The sequence below is a fragment of the Lithobates pipiens genome, unplaced genomic scaffold, assembly GCF_037356315.1.
Source record: "Lithobates pipiens isolate NorthernLeopardFrog02 unplaced genomic scaffold, aLitPip1_a1.2 Scaffold_22, whole genome shotgun sequence".
Classification (NCBI taxonomy): domain Eukaryota; kingdom Metazoa; phylum Chordata; class Amphibia; order Anura; family Ranidae; genus Lithobates; species Lithobates pipiens.
Window position 1 is genome coordinate 45389221 of NW_027507784.1, and position 24060 is coordinate 45413280.

A 24060-nucleotide genomic window follows, 5' to 3' on the forward strand; every position below is an offset into this window, starting at 1 on the left:
AGTTTAGGCCCCAAGAGGGTTCTGGGATCCACTTAAGCCCCTGAGCCAGTAGAAGCTGCTGGAGCTGCAATAGAGGGACTTACCAATCGCTCCATACCATTGTGCAACTCCTGGCTGGACGCGACTAGGAAATTAAAGGTAGTGTGGAAATGACACACAACTGGGTCAGGAACATAACTTGAGAATGTGAGCAGACTGAGAAACCTGTGACAAGAATGTAAGCTGTGAAGGCTAGCTGATAAAAACTTAAGCAGCATAAGAACCAAGGCTGCAAGAAAAACGCCACCTGCATAAGAAACACAGGTTGCACAAGAACATGAATTGATGAACAACAAGAGAAACCTTTAGCAAGGCTGTGGTCATCTTGGAGGTGTGTTTGGGGTGGTTATGTTGGAATACTGCCCTGCGGCCCAGTCTCCGAAGGGAGGGGGATCATGCTCTGCTTCAGTATGTCACAGTACATGTTGGCATTCATGGTTCCCTCAATGATCTGTAGCTCCCCAGTGCCGGCAGCACTCATGCAGCCCCAGACCATGACACTCCCACCACCATGCTTGACTGTAGGCAAGACACACTTGTCTTTGTACTCCTCACCTGGTTGCCGCCACACACGCTTGACACCATCTCAACCAAATAAGTTTATCTTGGTCACATCAGACCACATGGTTCCAGTAATCCATGTCCTTAGTCTGCTTGTCTTCAGCAAACTGTTTGTGGGCTTTTTTGTGCATCATCTTTAGAAGAGGCTTCCTTCTGGGATGACATCCATACAGACCAATTTGATGCAGTTTGCGGCGTATGGTCTGAGCACTGACAGGCTGACCCCCCCACCCCTTCAACCTCTGCAGCAATGCTGGCAACACTCATACATCTATTTCCCAAAGACAACCGCTGGATATGTGCGCTCAACTTCTTTGGTGGACCATGGTGAGGCCTGTTCTGAGTGGAACCTGTCCTGTTAAACGGCTGTATGGTCTTGGCCACTGGGCTGAAGCTCAGTTTCAGGAGCTTGGTAATCTTCTTATAGCCTAGGCCATCTTTATGTAGAGGAACAATTCTTTTTTTCAGATCCTCAGAGAGTTCTTTGCCATGTTGAACTTTCAGTGACCAGTATGAGAGAGTGAGAGCGTTAACACCAAATTTAACACACCTGCTCCCCATTCACACCTCAGCCCTTGTAACACTAACAAGTCACATGACACCGGGGAGGGAAAATGGCTAATTGGGACCAATTTGGACATTTTCACTTAGGGGTGTACTCACTTTTGTTGCCAGTGGTTTAGACATTAATGGCTGTGTTGAATTATTTTGATGGGGCAGAAAATTTCCAGTTATACAAGCTGTACACTCAATACTTTACATGGTAGCAAAGTGTCATTTCTTCAGTGTTGACACATGAAAAGATAGAAGATATTTACAAAAATGTGAGGGGTGTACTCACTTTTGTGAGATACTGTATGTGCCCTAGTGTTGACCTGCAATTATCCAGTGTGGGAAAATTGTAGGTTGCTGCAGAAAGTAAGAATGAGCCCTAATAGTGTATGAAAGTTCAACAGGTTTTCTCATGACCAGGGTAGTCTAAAGGTCCCTCTTTTACCTGTTACCCATTCCACTCCAACCCCCACCCCTTTTACCACAACCATGAATGATGAGACCACACCTTGCTTTGGAGTAAAATGGCCATAACAGCCTTTATTACCATTACTCAAACACTCCAATCAAAATATATATCTCAATATATAAATAGCCAAATATATATGTATAACCATAACCAACATCAGGTATAACGAATAGCATATAAATAACATGCCCGGTCTGGTGATCTCTGACGGTGACCCATAACTTTACCAAACAACCAACTCACTGCGGTACCCACTTCCACTTAACCAGGCCTCCAGCTGTGACCGCTCGGAGACAACTTCCGACAGTGATAACCATAAAGGTATTCCATCCAACGTTTAGGAATACACCGGAGGGACCCATAATAGCAATGGGCCCCCCACCCCTTATCAGATGACCTCTGATTTACCGCCAACCGTCAAAGACCACCAGACAAACACCGCCAACATCCAGTTCCATCTGCACCGCTGTCATGACATCCGATCCTTGCCACCTGAAATAGAACACAAACAACAACCAAAATACCCCAGCAACCTAACAATAGGGAGGGAGGGTGGGAAAACTGCCTCCTCTCTCTGTCCCTTCCTTCGCACTGCCCGTTGCTCCGCCCCTTCCTCCTTTTAAAGCGCTCCTCCCCTTCCATTAACATTTTCCACTTGCTCCTCCCCACAGCCTCTCTCTCTGCACCTTAACCCCTTAGACCTTATCCAACCCTGTCATGCCCGGCCCTTCCTTACTTCCCTTTCAGTCCATCCACTGCGGGCCTCCCTTGACCAGGGTAGTCTAAAGGTCCCTCTTTTACCTGTTACCCATTCCACTCCAACCCCCACCCCTTTTACCACAACCATGAATGATGAGACCACACCTTGCTTTGGAGTAAAATGGCCATAACAGCCTTTATTACCATTACTCAAACACTCCAATCAAAATATATATCTCAATATATAAATAGCCAAATATATATGTATAACCATAACCAACATCAGGTATAACGAATAGCATATAAATAACATGCCCGGTCTGGTGATCTCTGACGGTGACCCATAACTTTACCAAACAACCAACTCACTGCGGTACCCACTTCCACTTAACCAGGCCTCCAGCTGTGACCGCTCGGAGACAACTTCCGACAGTGATAACCATAAAGGTATTCCATCCAACGTTCAGGAATACACCGGAGGGACCCATAATAGCAATGGGCCCCCCACCCCTTATCAGATGACCTCTGATTTACCGCCAACCGTCAAAGACCACCAGACAAACACCGCCACAGCCCGAAAGGGTGACTCCCTTACCCTTAAGGGCCACCCCACACCCGCAAGGCCTTAGAATACCGGCTTGCAATCCCAAGGACCACCCATCAATCCCTACCTCGGCTAAGTGCACCCCATTCCGTCCAACGCACATACCCCATTGCATGGCAGCTCCCGGTGCCGAACCACGAACCCGCTATGCCGGGCCACAAACCACTCCACCACCTTGTGTACCCTAATACGGGTCCAATTGATGCCCCTGACCAAACGAGCCCAGCGCCATACCGTCCTGGCTACAATGTCTGATCAGCCCACCACTGTACCCGCAACACATGACGCTCAACCTCCCCGAACAAACGTTCCCACTTCACCCCCGGGATCCCCAACCCTCGCAAGCAAGCCTCACTCCGAGAAACCCCGATTTGCCTGCCCCCAGGTCGTTGGTCTCCTCTCCTAGCCCCCAAACACACGTAGGAGTGCCCCACGATCCAGACAAGGCGAGCCGTACCTCCATCTGAAAAGAAAACCAACAGCATAAAACCAGCCGTCAACTACCACCATTGCACCCACCTTAACAGGAAAACAGCCACACCACCCTGCACATATGTAAATAACTTCCACTTGCGTTGTGCATGTGTGTCCACTTATTTTTTATTTATTTATTTTATTTTTTTTTTCATTTCATTTTTTTTTATTTATTTTTTTAATAGAAACCCACTCAAACCACCGCCAACTGAGGCCTAACATACGTACGAAACCACCAAGATTCCCATCTCCCAATCCGGCGAACTGCCATCTCGTCCAGCCCACACCGGGCAGCCTCAGTGACCGCCCGATGCGGTAGGAGTGCGACGCAAAGCCTCTGCTATCCAAACCCACCTCCCGCAAACACTTCCGGAACACCGAAACTAATGGGTACCTGAACAAAAAGGACCCTTCCTCATACCGCAGGAAAGGCCCCCCCCCCCCGTCACACTTCTCAAAAGTCCCGAACCGCTGCCACGGGGCAAACCCTGGAACCAGGTAACACAAACCGGGACACCAGCACCCCCTTCCCCTGCTGGTCCGTTTTGGACCTGCGCAGCCAGAGCCCCACCCGGTCCCGTCCAAACGCACCATGCCGTCAAACAGACCCCCAGTCACCCTCTCGGTCGGGCTCACCAATTCCCCGATCCGAAACGCCCCATAAAAGCCAAAGAAAACGCTGCTGTGAACAGCCGCGCCTCGTAACCTGAAGAGCAAACAAACCCCAGCCGATAACAGATTGCCGGCAGGTTCGTGAACGTGACCGGCCTCCGCGCATCCCTCGTCCTGTCCTGCTCGCGATAACCTTTCCACACCCGTCGCACCCAGAAATCTTATTTTTTTTTTTTATTATTATTATTTTTTTTATTATCATCCACCCACAACAAGCTAAACAAGAACGTCAAACACGCCAGTTTCCGGCCACTCGAGGAAACCGACACCCCTTGCTCCCCATTTCTGGCCAGAAAGTAGAGCACAAACAGCCGCCTACCGCGTCCCCGATCACCGACCCCTGCCCCCGAACCAGACCCAACCATTTGGCCCCAACCATGAAGAAGGCCGCCCACGTGGACGCGCTCACCAACTGCCTGAGCCATCCCGCAGCCACCTAATCCACCCCGGGCAAGGGACCCCTCCCGCTTCTGCGCCTGGAGCAAGCTCCCTGAATCTTTCCCACTGAAAATGAGACAGGGAGTCAGCCAGCTCAATTGCCACGCCCGAGATGTGTACAGAAAAGAAAAACATGCAACTGTAAACAACGAAAAACGAACTGCCGCATCAGCCGTGTAACCGGAGGGGAAGTAACTGACATGCGGTTAACCACCTGCCCAACACCCATGTCGTCGTAATTAATGCGCAACTTCAAACCCCTACACTCCTCCCCCCACAGCTCCAACGCTAACACCACCGGAAATAGTGTCCACAGAACCAGATTCCCCAGGAAACCCACTGTCTCCCATGTCTCCGGCCAAGGCCCCGTGCTCCACTTGCCCCTGAAAAATGCCCCGTACCCGGTAGAACCCGCCCCATCTGTGGCCAAGGCCATGTCAAAGTTGCTAACCGGGCCCGCCATCCAATTGTCCTACCATTGTAGGAAGCCAAGAACTCATGCCAAACCCGCAAGTCCTCCCTATGGCCCCTACACCAGGCGCACAAAGTGCGTCAGAACGCTGACCCCCACCGTAGCCGCCGACAGCCGCCCGCGGAAAATTCATCCCATGGGAATGATCCTACCAGCGAAGCGCAGCTTACCCAGGATTGACTGCAACATCCGCAACTGAACCTTATTTCCGCGCCAGTGGCACCCCAACAGCCAAAAGCTCCCATGAGGAACAGGGAGCAGCCGGAACGCCGATTCCACATCGGCCTTGGCCATCAGCGCCCCTTGACCATACCGCCGCACCTACCGGACTGCCGCGCCGAACGCCGTGTAGGACACCGTGCACACCGCCGGGTCAATAAAACCGATTACTGAGCCCCCTTTTCGGAAACGACAGGTGATGGATGAGTCAAAACTTCCCCACTTGCGGCTCGGGGACCACCCCCAATGGGAAAACCACCAAGTCGGGCCAAGGCCTTCCCCAAACTGCCCCCCGCGTCCGCAACCCCCCTTTGTAGCCTGTCAGCAACCACCCCCGGATGCTGCAATGCCGACTTCAACTTCTTCGCCACCAGCGGCACCGCTGGCAGCGACAGGTAATCCCGAAGCCACCCACGTAGAAAAGGAAGCATCCACGCCCGTAGCACCGGCGTCCTCCCGTTTTTGAGCAGCATCCCCGACTCGATCCCCTATCCGGAAGCACCGAGACAGCATGTTTGCACCACCGCAGCCGGAACACTCACGCCGGAACCCGCACGCCCCCCGAACTGGCATGCTCCCTCGTCGAACCGCCCCCAGACCCCCCATTCCGTTCCGGCCGGCTGTCCAGCCTACGACAGAAGCCTCATCCCGAAGCTGATGTCCCAGCGGTCCCAGCGCAACTCCGGCCGCACTGCTATGCGCCGCCGGAATTGCCCATCATACCGGGGCCACCACCCCCCCATACACCCTATGGGCCGTCCCGATCGCAGCCATAGGGCAGAACAGCGCCAAGCAATGCTCGGGGCTCCACTCCCAAACGACGCTCGCCAGAATGGCAAATGCCCGTAACCAATTAGTAAATTGCGCGGTAGCAAACCACCGCTTGTCCTCATCCTCCTGCGGGGAATCATCGGGCCCGACCCCGTCCAATCTAAACTTCACCAAATGGGAGAAGCGAGAAAGCCTCCCCTTACTCCCCTTTCCTGAGCCCTACCCGCACCTCCTGCGTCCAGGGGGCCCCCAGCGGCCCCACGAAACACCCGTACACCACCCACCATGCCGCGTCGGCGACCCGATCGATATCCGACCGTACAGCCGCTGCCGTTTTTTCGCTTTATTCTATATTCCAATATTTTCGCGTCCACTACTGGAGCCCCCACCGCCCCTCCCCCACTGGAGTCGGCACAGAAGGTGCCAATGGCGTCGCACCCCCTATGCCCCCAGGAACCCCCCAAGCACCCCGGCCAGGGGAGCCCCCCACGGGGCCACCGGCGGCGGCCGCGCCAGCCCCCAGTCAAACCGCCCCACCACGGCCCGCAGCCCATCCAGCAAATCCTGCATCCGTGCGGCAGATTCAGCACCCTCGCTGCCCAGTCCCGCCGCCTGAACCCCCCCCACGCTGAGGCCCGCCCAACATGCACCACTGGCCTCCCCGTGCCTGCCCGTACCACCCCCAACAGACCCCGCAATGCCGCAGACAATAAGAAAGCATCTTGTGACTCACCTGGCTGTCCAGGAACCCCCCCCACAGCCGGACTGGTGACATCCCCTGCTGGATCCGGTACCTCCTCTTCCGGAATCTCTTCTTCGGACCAATCCTCCTGTCCCCAGGTAGGCGGGGGGTGTAAGCCCCCCGGGGGAAGAGACCACGGAGGCCGATGCCACAACCCGCATTGGTGCCGCCACCCCTCCGGCCAAGACCTCCCCTGCAGACTGGCGATGCGGACCAGACCTGTCAGCCCCTGGGGAAGCAGACACCCGGGCTCCCCTGCTGGCCTTCTGTGTGGAGCAGCCTGCAGGTGGTCCCCGCTCCTGACCAGGCTGAAGTGCTGTCCCCCTGCCCCTGGCCGCCTGATCCCTGGTAGAGCCAGCCCGAGCAGCCATCCCTCCTGCAGAACTGGGCCCTGCTGCAGAGTCCCCCCCTCCCCCACCCTCATTCTACAAAGAAGCTCCCCCGCCTCGTGGCATGCCGCCCCACCCCCCGACACAGGCCGGCGGCGTGATGACCGCCCGAGGCCCGCTAAGTCCACCCGAGTCCCCCTCGCCGGGGGGAGCGATCGGTCTTCCCCAGGGCTCCGCACTAAACGAGGTGGCCGAGTAGCAGGCCCAGGTAAAAAGTGCGCCGAAGGCCGCGACCTCCGCGTGCGCTGCAGGCTCTCACCCCTCCTGTAGTCCGGTCCCACCGCAACCGCCAGCCACCCGAGATGCTCCTTCAGCCAGACCGGCCCTCGTTCCTCCGTCCGTCCGTCGCCTCAGCCCCGCCAGGAGTGTTGCAAGGTCCGCCATCACAGAGGAGCAGTGGTGTAAAACTGCCTCCTCTCTCTGTCCCTTCCTTCGCACTGCCCGTTGCTCCGCCCCTTCCTCCTTTTAAAGCGCTCCTCCCCTTCCATTAACATTTTCCACTTGCTCCTCCCCCACAGCCTCTCTCTCTGCACCTTAACCCCTTAGACCTTATCCAACCCTGTCATGCCCGGCCCTTCCTTACTTCCCTTTCAGTCCATCCACTGCGGGCCTCCCTTTTTAGAGGGGATATACACTTTTTTTTCCGTCTAATAGATGATTGCAGATTTCTTCACCTTATATTCCAACCCAGTATTTACATCATAAAAAAAAAGATTTTTGTATAGTCATTTTTTATAGGCACAACCATACCATGAACCATAATATGTAGGTGGTACTGATCATATAAATGCATGTGAAGATTTTCAATTCTTAAATGAATTTATATTGTTTGAATGTTGCAGTGTATTTTTGTTGTGTGTTATTCCATACACTGACATTGAGTATGAACTTCTACAGCAAAGCTGCCTGATCCAGAAATTGTAGAAATAATGGTACCAGAACTGATGGAAGGAGAACCTGCCACCCTGAAGTGCAGAATCAAAAATTATGTGGAGAGTTTACACAGAATGGAAGGGTATCAAATGATAAAAAATAATCCAGTAAATACATATAACAACTTACCTGTAGAAAGAGACAAAACATCTGATGACCAAAACACCTACATAGCAACCCTAGAATTGCAACCTGTCCAGATGGCAGATGATGGACCAGAATACGAGTTCAGAGTACAATTTCGAGGTGCACGGGTTCCCATAAAGAAAAGTACAGGCCCAATACAAGTCAAAGGTGAGAAAAACCAACATATTTTTATAGAAACCTTGTTGTATTTGTAAAGAAACACCATGCAGAAGTAACATTTGGGTCATTATAAAACAATTTTGCCTTAATAAAACTTATGCCCCATACACGGTCAGAAATTCCGACAGAAAAAGTCGGATTATGTTGTCGGAAAATCCGATCGTGTGTGGGCTCTATATTTTCCGTCTGAGATTTCCAAAAGTAAAACTTTGAGAGCTAGATCTAAAATTTTCCCGAAAACAAAATCCGATCTGACTTTTTCCGATCGTGTGTAGAGAATTCCGACGCACAAAGTGCCACGCATTCTCAGGAAAAAATTGCAGATGTAAGCTATTGGCTACTGGCCTCTACGTAGTCCCGTCGTACGTTACGAACGTCACCTCGTTCCGAACTATCTGATTTTCCAACAACTTTGTGCGACCGTGTGTATGCAAGACTAGTTTCAGCCAAAATACGTCGGAAAAAATCTGACAGATTTTGTGGTCGGAATGTCCAACCGTGTGTATGGGGCATTAATGTGACCCTGTCACCACAGGGTCACTTACAGCACACACAAAAAAGCTGCCCAGTAAAGGAAGAGGCACTATAATGAACTTTTAGAGAGCGTGTTCCTTGAAATACCACTGCTTCCCCACTCACCAGTCACAGCAGGCATGCATTTGAATGGTGAGGTGGGTTGAATACCTACTCCCCCACGAGTAGAGGTCGATCGATATGTCGGCTGATTTTGGGCATTTTTAAATTACTGTATTTATTGGCGTATAACACTCACTTTTTCATCATGAAAATCAGGTGCAAATAGCCTGTGCATGTTATACGCCAATACAAAATTTCAATTTTTTTCCTGAAACTTCCCTCTTAAAATGAATGTGCGTGTTATACACCTGTGCGTGTTATACGCCGATAAATACGGTAATTGTGCTGATAAAAAAGGCAGGTTTAAAACTTCAGCGCGACTTGCATATAACTTCTGTAAGGCCCATTTCCCAGTGAGGCGCAGCGTCGGCGGTAAAACGTGCTATTTTTAGTGGTGCTTTACCGCCAATTTTGCTGCGCTATTCGGCCGCTAGCGTGGTGCTTTTACTCCCCCCCAGTGGGTGAGAGAGGGTGAAAAACACTGCAAAGCGCTGCTGCAGCAGCGCTATGCCGGCGGTATAGCTGCGCTGCCCCATTGATTTCAATGGGCAGAGCGGTGAAGGAGCAGTGAATGCACCACTCCTTCACAGCTCCAAAGATGCTGCTAGCAGGACTCTTTTTTCCTTCCTGCCAGTGCAGCACTCCAGTGTGAAAGCCCTCAGGGCTATCACATTGGAGAGACAGCAACGGCTCTTTCAGGGAGCTTTGCAGGTTCTATTTTTAGTGCTGTAGCGCCTGCAAAGCGCCTCAGTGTGAAAGGGGTCTAATAGAAGTCAATGAAAGTTGCCTGAATTCTTCCATGGAGACTTGTCTCTCCAGGAAGCCTGCCAAGTCTGAGAAATGAGAAAAGAAGCAAAGAGATACAATGTTTCTACTTATCAATGGACTGAACTAGGTGTGTAGGAGGTTTAAGACTAAATTTTTTCTGACACTTGTTGCATACAAGGAAAAATCCTGTATTTCCTGCTAGAAAATCTTCCAAATGCAATATTTTTGGAAAAATACACTTTAATGAATTTAAAAAAAAAAACTAAACGGTAAAGTTAGTCCATTTTTTTTGGTCCAAAAGTTTTGATTACCTGTTTTTGTGTATTTCATATTTAAGATGTTTTTTTTTTTTTTTTTTTAATCTAAATTATACATACAAGTGAATTGATTGGAGGTTTGTTTTGTTTAATAAAAGTTTAAATGTAAGACATTTTCTGTATCACAGCCCGACTTCAGCGCAGCTTTAAAATTACTTCTTTAATAGAAGTCAATGCAAGCCACTCTGAAGTCGCCCCCAAGTAGTGCAGGAACCTTTTTCTAATTCGGAATAACCTGAGTCGCTCCAATTAGAATGGTTCCATTGCACCGAATGGACCGTGACTTGTTGCCTTAGGCCGCGTACACACGGGCGGATTGTCTGCCCAACTAAGTTCGTCAGACAATCCGACAGACAGTCCGTTCAACTTTTGAATGAACGGACTTGCCCACACACGCACTTTTTGAGCGGACTAATACGGCGGACTAAGTCCGCCATACAATCCGCCCAACTTTTGAAATGAACGGACTCGCCCACACACGCGGAGGAAAGTCCGCTCATTTCGAGTGCGTCTCCAGGTAGGCGGGGCCCGCGACGGAGACGTCGCGGGCCCCGCCGCCTGGTATGGACTTAAAGGGGAACACCAACGCCGAAAAAAAAATCGGCGTGGGGGTTCCCCCAAAGTCCACAACAGACCCTTGTTCGAGCACGCTACCCGGCCGGCCAGGAAAGGGGGGCGAGCGAGCGCCCCCCCCCCCCCGCCCTGAGCCGTACCAGGCCGCGTGCCCTCAACATGGGGGGGTGCCTTGGGGAAGGGGGGGGCCGCGCGGCCCCCCCACCCCAAAGCACCTTGTCCCCATGTTGATGAGGACAAGGGCCTCTTCCCGACAACCCTGGCCGTTGGTTGTCGGGGTCTGCGGGCGGGGAGCTTATCGGAATCTGGGAGCCGCCTTTAATAAGGGGGCCCCCGGATACCGGCCCCCCACCCTATGTGAATGAGTATGGGGTACAATGTACCCCTACCCATTCACCTGTAAAATAAAAGTACCAAAAAAAACACAACACACGAGATAAAATATTTTATTGCACAGCTCCGGGGGTCTTCCGTCTTCGGGGGTCTTCTCGCCAGACTCCTCCGCTATCTTCTTGTAGCTCTTTTGCTAGCGGAGGAGTCCGGCTTTCTTCCTCCCCGCCGCCGGCCTCTTCTTCCGACTTCGGGGGTCTTGTCCCCCTCTTCGGTTCTTCTGCCGGGCCACTGCGCCTTCTTATAGCTCTTTTAGAGGCGGTGGCCTGGTCTTCTGTCGCCGCTGTCGCTGTCGCCGCCGCCTTCCGTTCTTCTTCTTCTTCTTCTTCTTCTTCTTCTCCAGGAGATGTTGCCTCGACGATCTCTCCGGCCGGAATGCCAGAGCCGCGCTGCGCGGCCACTTATATAGTGACAATGGGGCGGTGTCACATGGTATATGTCACATGGGTTGGTGTCACATGGTGACCCCGCCCCCTTACGATGTCATAGTCCCCATGTGACATCAACCCATGTGACCAACCCATGTGACATATACCATGTGACACCGCCCCATTGTCACTATATAAGTGGCCGTCGTGGGCCCCGCCTACCTGGATACCCGCTCGAAATGAGCGGACTTTTCTCCGGGCGGGAAAAGTCTGCTTATTTCAAAAGTTGGGCGGACTGGGACACACACGGGCGGATTGTCCGCGGATTGTCCGCCCAAATGCGAGTTCAGCGGACAGTCTTTCCAACATTCCGAAAGACTTAGTTAGCCAGACTGTCCGCTGAAAAAGTCCGCTGAAGCCCACACACGAGCGGACTGTCCGCTCAAATGTGTTTCAGCGGACTAAGTTGGACAGACAATCCGCCCGTGTGTACGCGGCCTTAGTGTGAACTGAGACTCAATCTTTTTTTTATTGGTGGAGGGCTGCTCAAAAAAAAAAAAAAAAGCCTAAAAATGTTCCTAAAAATTGGAGGACAAATTTTTAATTTTTTTTTAACTTATCAGAAATGCCTGTTGCTAGGCAGATCATTCTAATCTGCCTCTTCCTATTCCGCAGTGATCTTCAGTCTTCTCCTCCTCACGTCTTCTTCTAGTGAATGGAGCGCGGTGTATTCTGGCAACTGTGTGTGTCCCAGAACACAGCGAGCTCCCATTCACAAAGGGCTGCGCAATTTGCACATACGCAGTAGGAAATGGGCATTGAAGCCGCAAAGGCTCCACTGCCTGTTTCCCTTAGTTGGAATGGTGGCCCTGGGACTCGAGAGCCGAGGGATGGTCGGCCTCGGGGTAAACGACATGGCAGGCACCCAGGACAGGTAAGTGCCCTTATTAAAAGTCAGCAGCTACAGTGTTTGTAGCTGCTGACTTTAAAAAAAAAAAAATTCCTGGCTGGCCCTCCCCTTTAATAAAGAAAGACAATCTACAAGAGATTCATTATACAAAGATACTGTAATGATTTTCTTGTGGTGAAATGGTCATTTTAAGCCAAGTGTCTCTAAACTTTCTAAACAAAGTACCAATTTACTGTCCTTCAAACTTTAGGATGATCGGACTGTGGCCAGTGGCAATAGAAAATTGTCCCAGCAACAGTTGGAGTGGACAATGTCTCAAGCTTTGGGCAAGTGGGAGTAAAAAAAATATATACAGTTGTAGTGCCCTGAGGTTTAGTCAGGGGGCTCCTCACATATTTACTTGCCAAAGGTAGTTATCTTGGTCAATTGATAGAGATATATTGATATCTCCCTAAGCTTGGCCTTGTTGCACCTTTCTCTTCTACCAATAGGGGGCCGGGTACTTGGTGGTATTAGATACGAAAAGGGCAACCCAAGGTCAGGTTATGGGTATGTCCCAGCCAATGGGCAGAGGTTTTCTTTAAGTCCTTGGCATGCTGGGAGAGCCTATATATTCGGTAGAGGTCAGGTAATCCGTGTTCTGGACCACCCGGACCACCGTTTGGGTGAACGTGTGTTGTCAGCCCCCAGCTGCCAAATCAGAGATTGGGCCTATCCTGGGGGAATCTGGCTGGCAGGTGGTGTAAGGGCCTATCCATAAGTAAGAGGGCAGTGCAGGGTTGGGACTGTGATGGTTCTGCCAACTGGAAAACCTGTCAGTGGTTGGAGGTAGAAGGGAGGCTGTCAACATGAAGGGACCAAATCGTCTTTACCAGGGACCACAGTGAGTAACTGAAGCACTGGCTGTCCCTCCTCTGTACAGGCTGCCACGTGGCCTCAGGTGGTCGCCCCGGGGGCCTGAATCTGAGTAGAGCTGCAATTCAGATGTCCTGCAGAGCTTACTGGAAGGATCTGTTTCTGCTTACTGCAGACCTGTGTCATGGGCCTTGTCCTGTGAGGGCCACCCCTTCAGCTAGTAGTCAGTGGACGGGCGGTGTCAACCAAAGAGGATGCTACTGAGTGTCCTGAAGATAAAACTATTCAAGTCTGCTGCCAGAGCAAGCAAAGGACTTATTCCCCCATACCAGTGCAGTGAAAAACAATCGGAAAACAAAACCAGTGGAAATCATCCTGAACATTCAGAGTGACTCCTTCCCCTAAACAGAGGTATCATGGCTTTATCAACTTAAAGCGGAGTTCCACCCGCAATTTATTTATTTTTTTTAAAGCCAGCAGCTACAAACACTGTAGCTGCTAACTTTTAATAAGGACACTTACCTGTCCAGGGAGCCCGCAATATCGGCCACCCGAGGACGATCCGTTCATCAGATTAGGTTCAGGCGCCGCCATTCTAATTAAGGGAAACAGGCAGTGGAGCCTTGCGGCTTCACTGCCCTTTTCATACTGGGCATGCGCGAGTCACGCAGTGCTTTGTGAATGGCTGGCTGTCTTCTGGGACAAACGTTCAGATGGTCAGGTCAGAATTTGGTGTAAACAACATGAAAGCATGGATCCATCCTGCCTTGTATCAGCGGTTCAGGCCGGTGGTGGTGGTGTAATGGTGTGAGGGATATTTTCTTGGTACACTTTGGGCCACTTAGTACCAATTGAGCATGGTTTAATCACCACGGCCTACCTGAGTATTGTTGCTGACCATGTCCATCCCTTTATGATTACAGTGTACCCATCTTCTGATGGCTCCTTCCAGCAGGATAAGACACCATGTCACAAAGCTCCAATCATCTCACCACTGGACAATGAGGTCCCTGTACTCCAATGACCTCCACACTCACCACATCTCATCCCATAGAGCACCTTTGGGATGTGGTGGAATGGAAGATTGGCATCATGGATGTGCAGCCGACAAATATGCAGCAACTGCGTGATGTTATCATGTCACTATGGAGCAAAATCTCTGAGGAATGTTTCCAGCAACTTGTTAAATCTATGCCACAAAAAATAAAGGCAATAAGGGGTCCAACCAAAGGGGTACCACCAGCAAGGTCTACCTAATAAAGTGGCCGCGGAGTGTAATTTGGGTTTAGTTTGGGATGATAACTGTATGGGGTTAATAACTGCAATGACAGTATATACATTTATTTGTTTTGCATGCCTTAATTTATGTTTTTTTCTTCATATTCCTGTCAAAGAAAAACAATCTGCAGATAAAGACAGCGGAAGCGATAAACGTGAAAATTTAGAGTGGGCGCCTTTACTTCCATCTCTACCTCCGCCAAAGAAAGGTAAAGTAACATTACATGGGACAGGGGACATGATAGTGGACATTACATGGGACAGAGAACATTACCTGGGACAAGGGACATGACAGGGGACATTACATGGGCCAAGGGACATGATAGGAGACATTACATGGGACAAGGGACATTACATGGGACAAGAAACATGACAGGAGACATTACATGGGACAGGGAACATTACATGGGACAAGGGACATGACAGGGGACATTACATGGGACAGGGAACATTACATGGGACAAGAAACATGACAGGAGACATTACATGGGACAGGGAACATTACATGGGACAAGGGACATGACAGGGGACATTACATGGGACAAGGGACATGACAGGGGACATTACATGGGACAGGGGACATGATAGTGGACATTACATGGGATAGAGGACATTACATGGGACAGGGGACATGATAGTGGACATTACATGGGACATTACATGGGACAGGGGACATTACATGGGCCAGAGAACATTACATGGGACAAGGGGCATGACAGGGAACATTACATGGGACATTACATGAGACAGGGGACATTACATGGGACATTACATGGGACAGGGGCCATTACATGGGACAAGGGACATGATAGGGGACATTACATGGGACAGGGAACATGACAAGGGACATGACAGGGGACATTGCATGGGACAGGGGATATGACAGGGGACATTACATGAGACAGGGGACATTACATGGGACAGGGGACATTACATAGTGGGCATGCGCGAGTCACGCAGTGCTTTGTGAATGGCTGGCTGTCTTCTGGGACAAACGTTCAGATGGTCGGGTCAGAATTTGGTGTAAACAACATGAAAGCATGGATCCATCCTGCCTTGTATCAGCGGTTCAGGCCGGTGGTGGTGGTGTAATGGTGTGAGGGATATTTTCTTGGTACACTTTGGGCCACTTAGTACCAATTGAGCATGGTTTAATCACCACGGCCTACCTGAGTATTGTTGCTGACCATGTCCATCCCTTTATGATTACAGTGTACCCATCTTCTGATGGCTCCTTCCAGCAGGATAAGACACCATGTCACAAAGCTCCAATCATCTCACCACTGGACAATGAGGTCCCTGTACTCCAATGACCTCCACACTCACCACATCTCATCCCATAGAGCACCTTTGGGATGTGGTGGAATGGAAGATTGGCATCATGGATGTGCAGCCGACAAATATGCAGCAACTGCGTGATGTTATCATGTCACTATGGAGCAAAATCTCTGAGGAATGTTTCCAGCAACTTGTTAAATCTATGCCACAAAAAATAAAGGCAATAAGGGGTCCAACCAAAGGGGTACCACCAGCAAGGTCTACCTAATAAAGTGGCCGCGGAGTGTAATTTGGGTTTAGTTTGGGATGATAACTGTATGGGGTTAATAACTGCAATGACAGTATATACATTTATTTGTTTTGCATGCCTTAATTTATGTTTTTTTCTTCATATTCCTGTCAAAGAAAAACAATCTGCAGATAAAGCCAGCGGAAGCGATAAACGTGAAAATTTAGAGTGGGCGCCTTTACTTCCACCTCTACCTCCGCCAAAGAAAGGTAAAGTAACATTACATGGGACAGGGGACATGATAGTGGACATTACATGGGACATTACATGGGACAGAGAACATTACCTGGGACAAGGGACATGACAGGGGACATTACATGGGCCAAGGGACATGATAGGAGACATTACATGGGACAGGGAACATTACATGGGACAAGGGACATGATGGGGGACATTACATGGGACAGGGAACATTACATAGGACAAGGGACATGACAGGGGACATGACAGGGGACAGAGAACATTACATGGGACAAGGGGCATGACAGGGGACATTACATGGGACATTACATGAGACAGGGGACATTACATGGGACATTACATGGGAAAGGGAACATTACATGGGACAAGGGACATGATGGGGGACATTACATGGGACAGGGAACATTACATGGGACAAGGGACATGACAGGGGACATTACATGAGACAGGGGACATTACATGGGACAGGGGACATGATAGTGGACATTACATGGGACAGGGGACATTACATGGGACATTACATGGGACATGACAGGGGACATTACATGGGACAGAGAACATTATATGGGACAAGGGACATGACAGGGGACATTACATGGGACAGGGGACATGACAGGAGACATTACATGGGACAGGGGACATTACATGGGACAGGGGACATGACAGAAGACATTACATGGGACAGGGAACATTACATAGGACAAGGGACATGACAGGGAACATTACATGGGACAAGGGACATGACAGGGGACATTACATGAGACAGGGGAAATTACATGGGACAGGGGACATGATAGTGGACATCACATGGGACATGGGACCTTACATGGGACAGGGAACATGATAGTGGACATTACATGGGGCATTACATGGGGCAGGGGACATTACATAGAACAGAGAACCTTACATGGGACAAGGGACATTACATGGGACAGAGAACATTACATGGGACAAGGGACATGACAGGGGACATTACATGGGACAAGAGAACATTACATGGGACAAGGGGCATGACAGGGGACACTACATGGGACATTACATGAGACAGGGGACATTACATGGGACATTACATGGGACAGGGGACATTACATGGGACAAGGTGCATGATGGGGAACATTATGTGGGACAAGGGACATGACAGGGGACATTACATGGGACAGGGAACATTGCATGGGACAGGGGACATGACAGGTAACATTGCATGGGACAAGGGACATGACAGGGGACATTACATGAGACAGGGGACATTACATGGGACAGGGGACATGATAGTGGACATTACATGGGACAGGGGACATTACATGGGACATTACATGCGACATGACAGGGGACATTACATGGGACAGAGAACATTATATGGGACAAGGGACATGACAGGGGACATTACATGGGACAGGGGACATTACATGGGACAGGGGACATGACAGGAGACATTACATGGGACAGGGGACATTACATGGGACAGGGGACATGACAGGAGACATTACATGGGACAGGGAACATTACATAGGACAAGGGACATGACAGGGAACATTACATGAGACAGGGGAAATTACATGGGACAGGGGACATGATAGTGGACATCACATGGGACATGGGACCTTACATGGGACAGGGAACATGATAGTGGACATTACATGGGGCATTACATGGGACAGGGGACATTACATAGGACAGAGAACCTTACATGGGACAAGGGACATTACATGGGACAGAGAACATTACATGGGACAAGGGACATGACAGGGGACATTACATGGGACAAGAGAACATTACATGGGACAAGGGACATGACAGGGGACACTACATGGGACATTACATGAGACAGGGGACATTACATGGGACATTACATGGGACAGGGGACATTACATGGGACAAGGTGCATGATGGGGAACATTATGTGGGACAAGGGACATGACAGGGGACATTACATGGGACAGGGAACATTGCATGGGACAGGGGACATGACAGGGAACATTGCATGGGACAGGGGACATGACAGGGGACTTTACATGAGACAGGGGACATTACATGTGACAGGGGACATGATAGTGGACATTACATGGGACAGAGAACATTACATGGGACAAGGGACATGACAGGGGACATTACATGGGGCAGGGGACATTACATGGGACAAGAGACATGACAGGGAACATTACATGGGACAGGGAACATTACATGGGTCAAGGGACATGGCAGGGGACATTACACGAGACAGGGGACATTACATGGGACAGGGGACATGATAGTGGACATTACATGGGACAGGGGACATTACATAGGACAAGGGAGATTACATGGGACATTACATGGGATAAGGGACATGACAGGGGACATTACATGGGACAGGGGACATTACATGGGACAGTGGACATTACATGGCACATTACATGGGGCAGAGCACATTACATGGAACAGGGCACATGACAGGGGACATTACATGGGACAGAGAACATTACATGGGACAAGGGACATGACAGGGGATATTACCTGGGACAGGGGACATTACATGGGACAGGGGACATTACATGGCACGTTACATGGGGCAGAGCACATTAGATGGGGCAGGGCACATGCCAGGGGACAAGGGACATGACAGGGGACATTACATGGGACAGAGAACATTACATGGGACAAGGGACATTACAGGGGTCATTACTTGGGACAGGGGACATTACATGGGACAGGGGATATTACATGGGACATTACATGGGGCAGAGCACATTACATGGGGCAGAGCACATTACATGGGGCAGGGCACATGACAGGGGACATTACATGGGACAGGGCACATGACAGGGGACATTACATGGGACAGGGCACATTACATGACAGGTGACATTACATGTAACATGACAGGGCCCATGACAGGGGACATTACATGGGACAGAAGACATGACAGGGGACATTACATGGGACAGGGCACATCACATGACATGGGGCAGGGCACATTACAGGACAATGAACATTACATGGGACAGGGGACATGACAGGGTACATGACAGGGGACATTACATGGGACAGGGCACATGACAGGGGACAATACATAGTGCAGAGCACATTACATGGGACAGGACACATGAGATAGGGGACATTACATGGGACAGGGGACATGATAGTGGACATTACATGGGACAGAGGACATTACATGGGACAAGGGACATGACGGGGACATTACATGGGACAGGGGACATTACGTGGGACAAGGGATGTGACAGGGGACATTACATGGGACAGGGGACATTACATGGGACAGGGCACATGACAGGGGACATTACATGGGACAGGGCACATGACAGGGGACATTACATGGGACAGGGCACATTACATGACAGGTGACATTACATGTAACATGACAGGGCCCATGACAGGGGACATTACATGGGACAGAAGACATGACAGGGGACATTACATGGGACAGGGCACATCACATGACATGGGGCAGGGCACATTACAGGACAATGAACATTACATGGGACAGGGGACATGACAGGGTACATGACAGGGGACATTACATGGGACAGGGCACATGACAGGGGACAATACATAGTGCAGAGCACATTACATGGGACAGGACACATGAGATAGGGGACATTACATGGGACAGGGGACATGATAGGGGACATTACATGGGACAGGGAACATGACAAGGGACATGACAGGGGACATTGCATGGGACAGGGGATATGACAGGGGACATTACATGAGACAGGGGACATTACATGGGACAGGGGACATGATAGTGGACTTTACATGGGACAGGGGACATTACATAGTGGGCATGCGCGAGTCACGCAGTGCTTTGTGAATGGCTGGCTGTCTTCTGGGACAAACGTTCAGATGGTCAGGTCAGAATTTGGTGTAAACAACATGAAAGCATGGATCCATCCTGCCTTGTATCAGCGGTTCAGGCCGGTGGTGGTGGTGTAATGGTGTGAGGGATATTTTCTTTGTACACTTTGGTAGTGATGGACGAACTTCCGACGGGACGTTTCGCGAACGCGAAACGCGAACGGGCACAAACGTTCGCGAAAACGACCGTTCGCCGCGGGCTCCATTGACTTCAATGGGAGGCGAATTTCGCAAACCTTTAGGTCGAATTTGCGGCCACGGGGTAATTATTAGGGGGTAGCACGTAGTCCCACCACCTGGACAATAGCATAATACATGTATGAGGTGAATTTGGGATCGATAACTACAAGCATTTTTTTTTTATTTGGGAAATTGTTCTGACAATTCAGGACTATGGAGCTAATGAAGGCAATGGAGGAGAGGGAAGGTCAGGGACCAGGGTAGGCAAACAAGAGGGTGCAGGAGATACAGAGCACTGACAGCAGCACCGTAATACAGAGCACTGACATCAGCACCGTGACATACAGCGCTGACAGCAGCTCCGTGACATACAGCGCTGACAGCAGCTCCGTGACATACAGCGCTGACAGCAGCTCCGTGACATACAGCGCTGACAGCAGCTCCGTGACATACAGCGCTGACAGCAGCTCCGTGACATACAGCGCTGACAGCAGCACCGTGACATACAGCGCTGACAGCAGCTCCGTGACATACAGCGCTGACAGCAGCTCCGTGACATACAGCGCTGACAGCAGCTCCGTGACATACAGCACTGACAGCAGCTCCGTGACATACAGCGCTGACAGCAGCTCCGTGACATACAGCGCTGACAGCAGCACCGTGACATACAGCGCTGACAGCAGCTCCGTGACATACAGCGCTGACAGCAGCTCCGTGACATACAGCGCTGACAGCAGCTCCGTGACATACAGCACTGACAGCAGCTCCGTGACATACAGCGCTGACAGCAGCTCCGTGACATACAGCGCTGACAGCAGCACCGTGACATACAGCGCTGACAGCAGCTCCGTGACATACAGCGCTGACAGCAGCTCCGTGACATACAGCGCTGACAGCAGCTCCGTGACATACAGCGCTGACAGCAGCTCCGTGACATACAGCGCTGACAGCAGCTCCGTGACATACAGCGCTGACAGCAGCTCCGTGACATACAGCGCTGACAGCAGCTCCGTGACATACAGCGCTGACAGCAGCACCGTAAGCAGCCCCAGGAGGAAGTCAGCACAGCACAGGGATGGTGTGATCCCCTCATAATAAGAACCCCCAGGAGGAAGTCAGCACAGCACAGGGATGGTGGGAGCCCCTCATAATAAGAACACCCAGGAGGAAGTCAGCACAGCACAGGGATGGTGGGAACCCCTCATAATAAGCAGCCCCAGTAGAAATATGACACCGCTCAACCTCTTCAAAGAGGAGGGTAGGGGCATATAGTACGGTGTGCTTTTTTGGGTCAGGGAAGTGAGCCAAATGAATTAAGAAGGTCTGTGTGCTTGATTCCAAAAATTGTTTATAGACATATACATGGTCTACTGATCACATGTGTTGAATTCCTCCGAGATCCATGCCTCATTCATTTTTAGAAATGTGAGGTAGTTAACACTGTGGTGAGCTAGGCGAGTACGCTTATCGGTCACAATCCCCCCTGCTGCGCTGAACGTCCTTTCGGACAGGACACTGGATGAGGGGCAAGCCAACAGTTCGATTGCAAATTGGGCAAGCTCTGGCCAGAGGTCAAGCCTGCCCACCCAGTAGTCTAGGGGTTCATCACTCCTCAGAGCGTCCACATCGGCCGTTAACCCAATGTAGTCGGACACCTGACGGTCTAGGCGTTCCCTGATGCTGGATCCGGATGACACCTGTCGATGGGTCGGCTGAAAGAATGACCTCATATCCGAAGTCACCAACACATCTTCAAACCGGCCTCTTCTTGCAGGCGCTGTTGGATTGGTACCCGCAAATCCTTCTCTGGGAGTGGGAATTGCTCCTCTGCCAGCGCACGCAAAAGCAGAATGCAGCATTTCTCGAAGCAAGGCCTGGAAGTGCTGCATTCTGACAGCCCTCTGCGACGGCGGTAACATTTCCGCCATTTTGTGTTTGTACCGGGGGTCTAAGTACGTTGCCACCCAGTACTGGTCCTTGACCCTCATGCTTTTTATACGGGGGTCCCTATTAAAACACTGGAGCATGAAGGCCCCCATTTGCACTAAAGTGGAAGCGGTGTGGTGGCCTGGCTCCTGCTCATCATCCAGGATAATGTCGTCCTCTTCATTCTCCTCTCCCCATCCTCGCACAACAGGGATCCCAGAAAGGTTTAAAGCATGCTCTTCTTGCTCCTGCTCATCCGCCCCGGCACCATCCTCCTCTGACTCCTCATCAGACTCCTGTTGTTGACTTGTCTCAGATAGAGTAGCCCCCCCTGGGAATTCATCCAGCATTGCGACTTCCTCATCTTCCCGCTCCTGCTCCTCCACAGCCTGATCAATGACACGACGCAATGCACGCTCCAGAAAGAAGGCATAAGGTACCATGTCACTGATGGCGCCATGGCTGCGACTGACCAGTTTGGTGATCTCCTCAAATGGCCGCAGAAGTCTGCATGTGTCGCGCATGAGCAGCCACTGGCGCGGTGAAAAAAAACCCAGCTCCCCAGAACCGTTTCTTTCGCAGAGTTCATACAGGTAGACGTTAACTGCACGTTTCTGCTGGAGCAGCCTATCAAGCATATAGAAGGTTGAGTTCCATCGCGTCGGGCAATCGCAAATAAGACGTCTGACCGGCAGATGGTGTCGCCGCTGAATGTCAGCAAGGCGAGCCATGGCCGTGTAAGATCTTCTGAAATGGGCCGAGATTTTCCTTGCCTGCCGCAAGATGTCCTGGACCCCAGGGTATTTGACAAGGAATCGCTGCACGACCAAGTTTAAGACGTGTGCCATGCACGGCACGTGCGTGATTTTGCCCTGTTTCAATGCGCTAAGCAGATTGGCACCGTTGTCACACACCACTTTACCAACTGTCAAATTGAGCGGTGTTAGCCACTCATCTGCCTGTGAACGCAAAGCTGAAAGGAGTGCCGGGCCAGTGTGGCTCTTTGCTTCCAGGCACAACAGACGCAGCACGGCATGGCAACGTCTCACCTGGCATGTGGAATAGGTTCTGGGGAGCTTGGGCGGTGCAGTGGAAGAGACGCTAGCAGCGGAAAAGGAGGAGGCAGCTGAGGAGGAGAGGGAGGAGGATGGAGTAGGAGGAGGAGAAGAAGAGTCAGGCCTGCATGCAATCCGTGGCGGTAAAACCAAATCTACACGGGTGCCACGGGTTACATGCTTGACGGCCGTCAGAAGGTTCACCCAGTGGGCAGTAAAACTGATATACCTTCCCTGCCCGTGTTTGCTAGACCACGTGTCTGTGGTCAGATGTATCTTGGCACCGACACTGTGTGCCAGAGATACATTCACTTGCCGCTGAACATGGCCATATAGCTCTGGGATGCCCTTCTCTGAGAAATACTTCCTTCCTGGGACCTTCCATTGTGGTGTTCCAATGGCCACAAATTTGCGAAAGGCCTCCGAGTCCACCAGTTTATATGGCAGTAGTTGGCGGGCTATGAGTTCTGACAAGCCAGCCGCCAACCGTTGGGCAAGAGGGTTATCCGGCGTCATCATTTTTTTACGCTCAAACATTAGGCCCACGGAAGCCTGCCTTTTTGCAGAAAAATGTGAGCTTGGCGTGATGGAAGGTGGAGTGGAGGACAATTGTGAGGAGAGAGGAGAAGGAGAAGTAGAAGACGAGGCTGGACGGTGAGAGCCTGCAGTGTGGCTTTGTGTGTTCCGTTGCTCCCACTGGGCTCGGTGATGGCTGCTCATGTGCCTTCTTAAGGCGGTCGTCCCTAGGTGAGTATTGGGCTTACCGCGACTAACGCGTTGACTGCAAAGATTGCAGATGGCAACGCTATTGTCAGCAGCGGACACGTTAAAAAAAGCCCAC

At 51.0% G+C, this 24060-nt stretch overlaps 1 protein-coding gene across 1 annotated transcript in view; it reads left to right on the plus strand.

The window, feature by feature from the left end:
* The window catches only part of LOC143923719 (uncharacterized), a 174914-nt gene that overhangs the window by 79494 nt on the left and 71360 nt on the right, over nt 1–24060 (plus strand). Inside the window, exon 7 of the mRNA XM_077447530.1 lies at nt 7999–8328. Within this exon, the coding sequence (XP_077303656.1) occupies nt 7999–8328 (330 nt within the window). The remainder of the gene's footprint in view (nt 1–7998; nt 8329–24060) is intronic.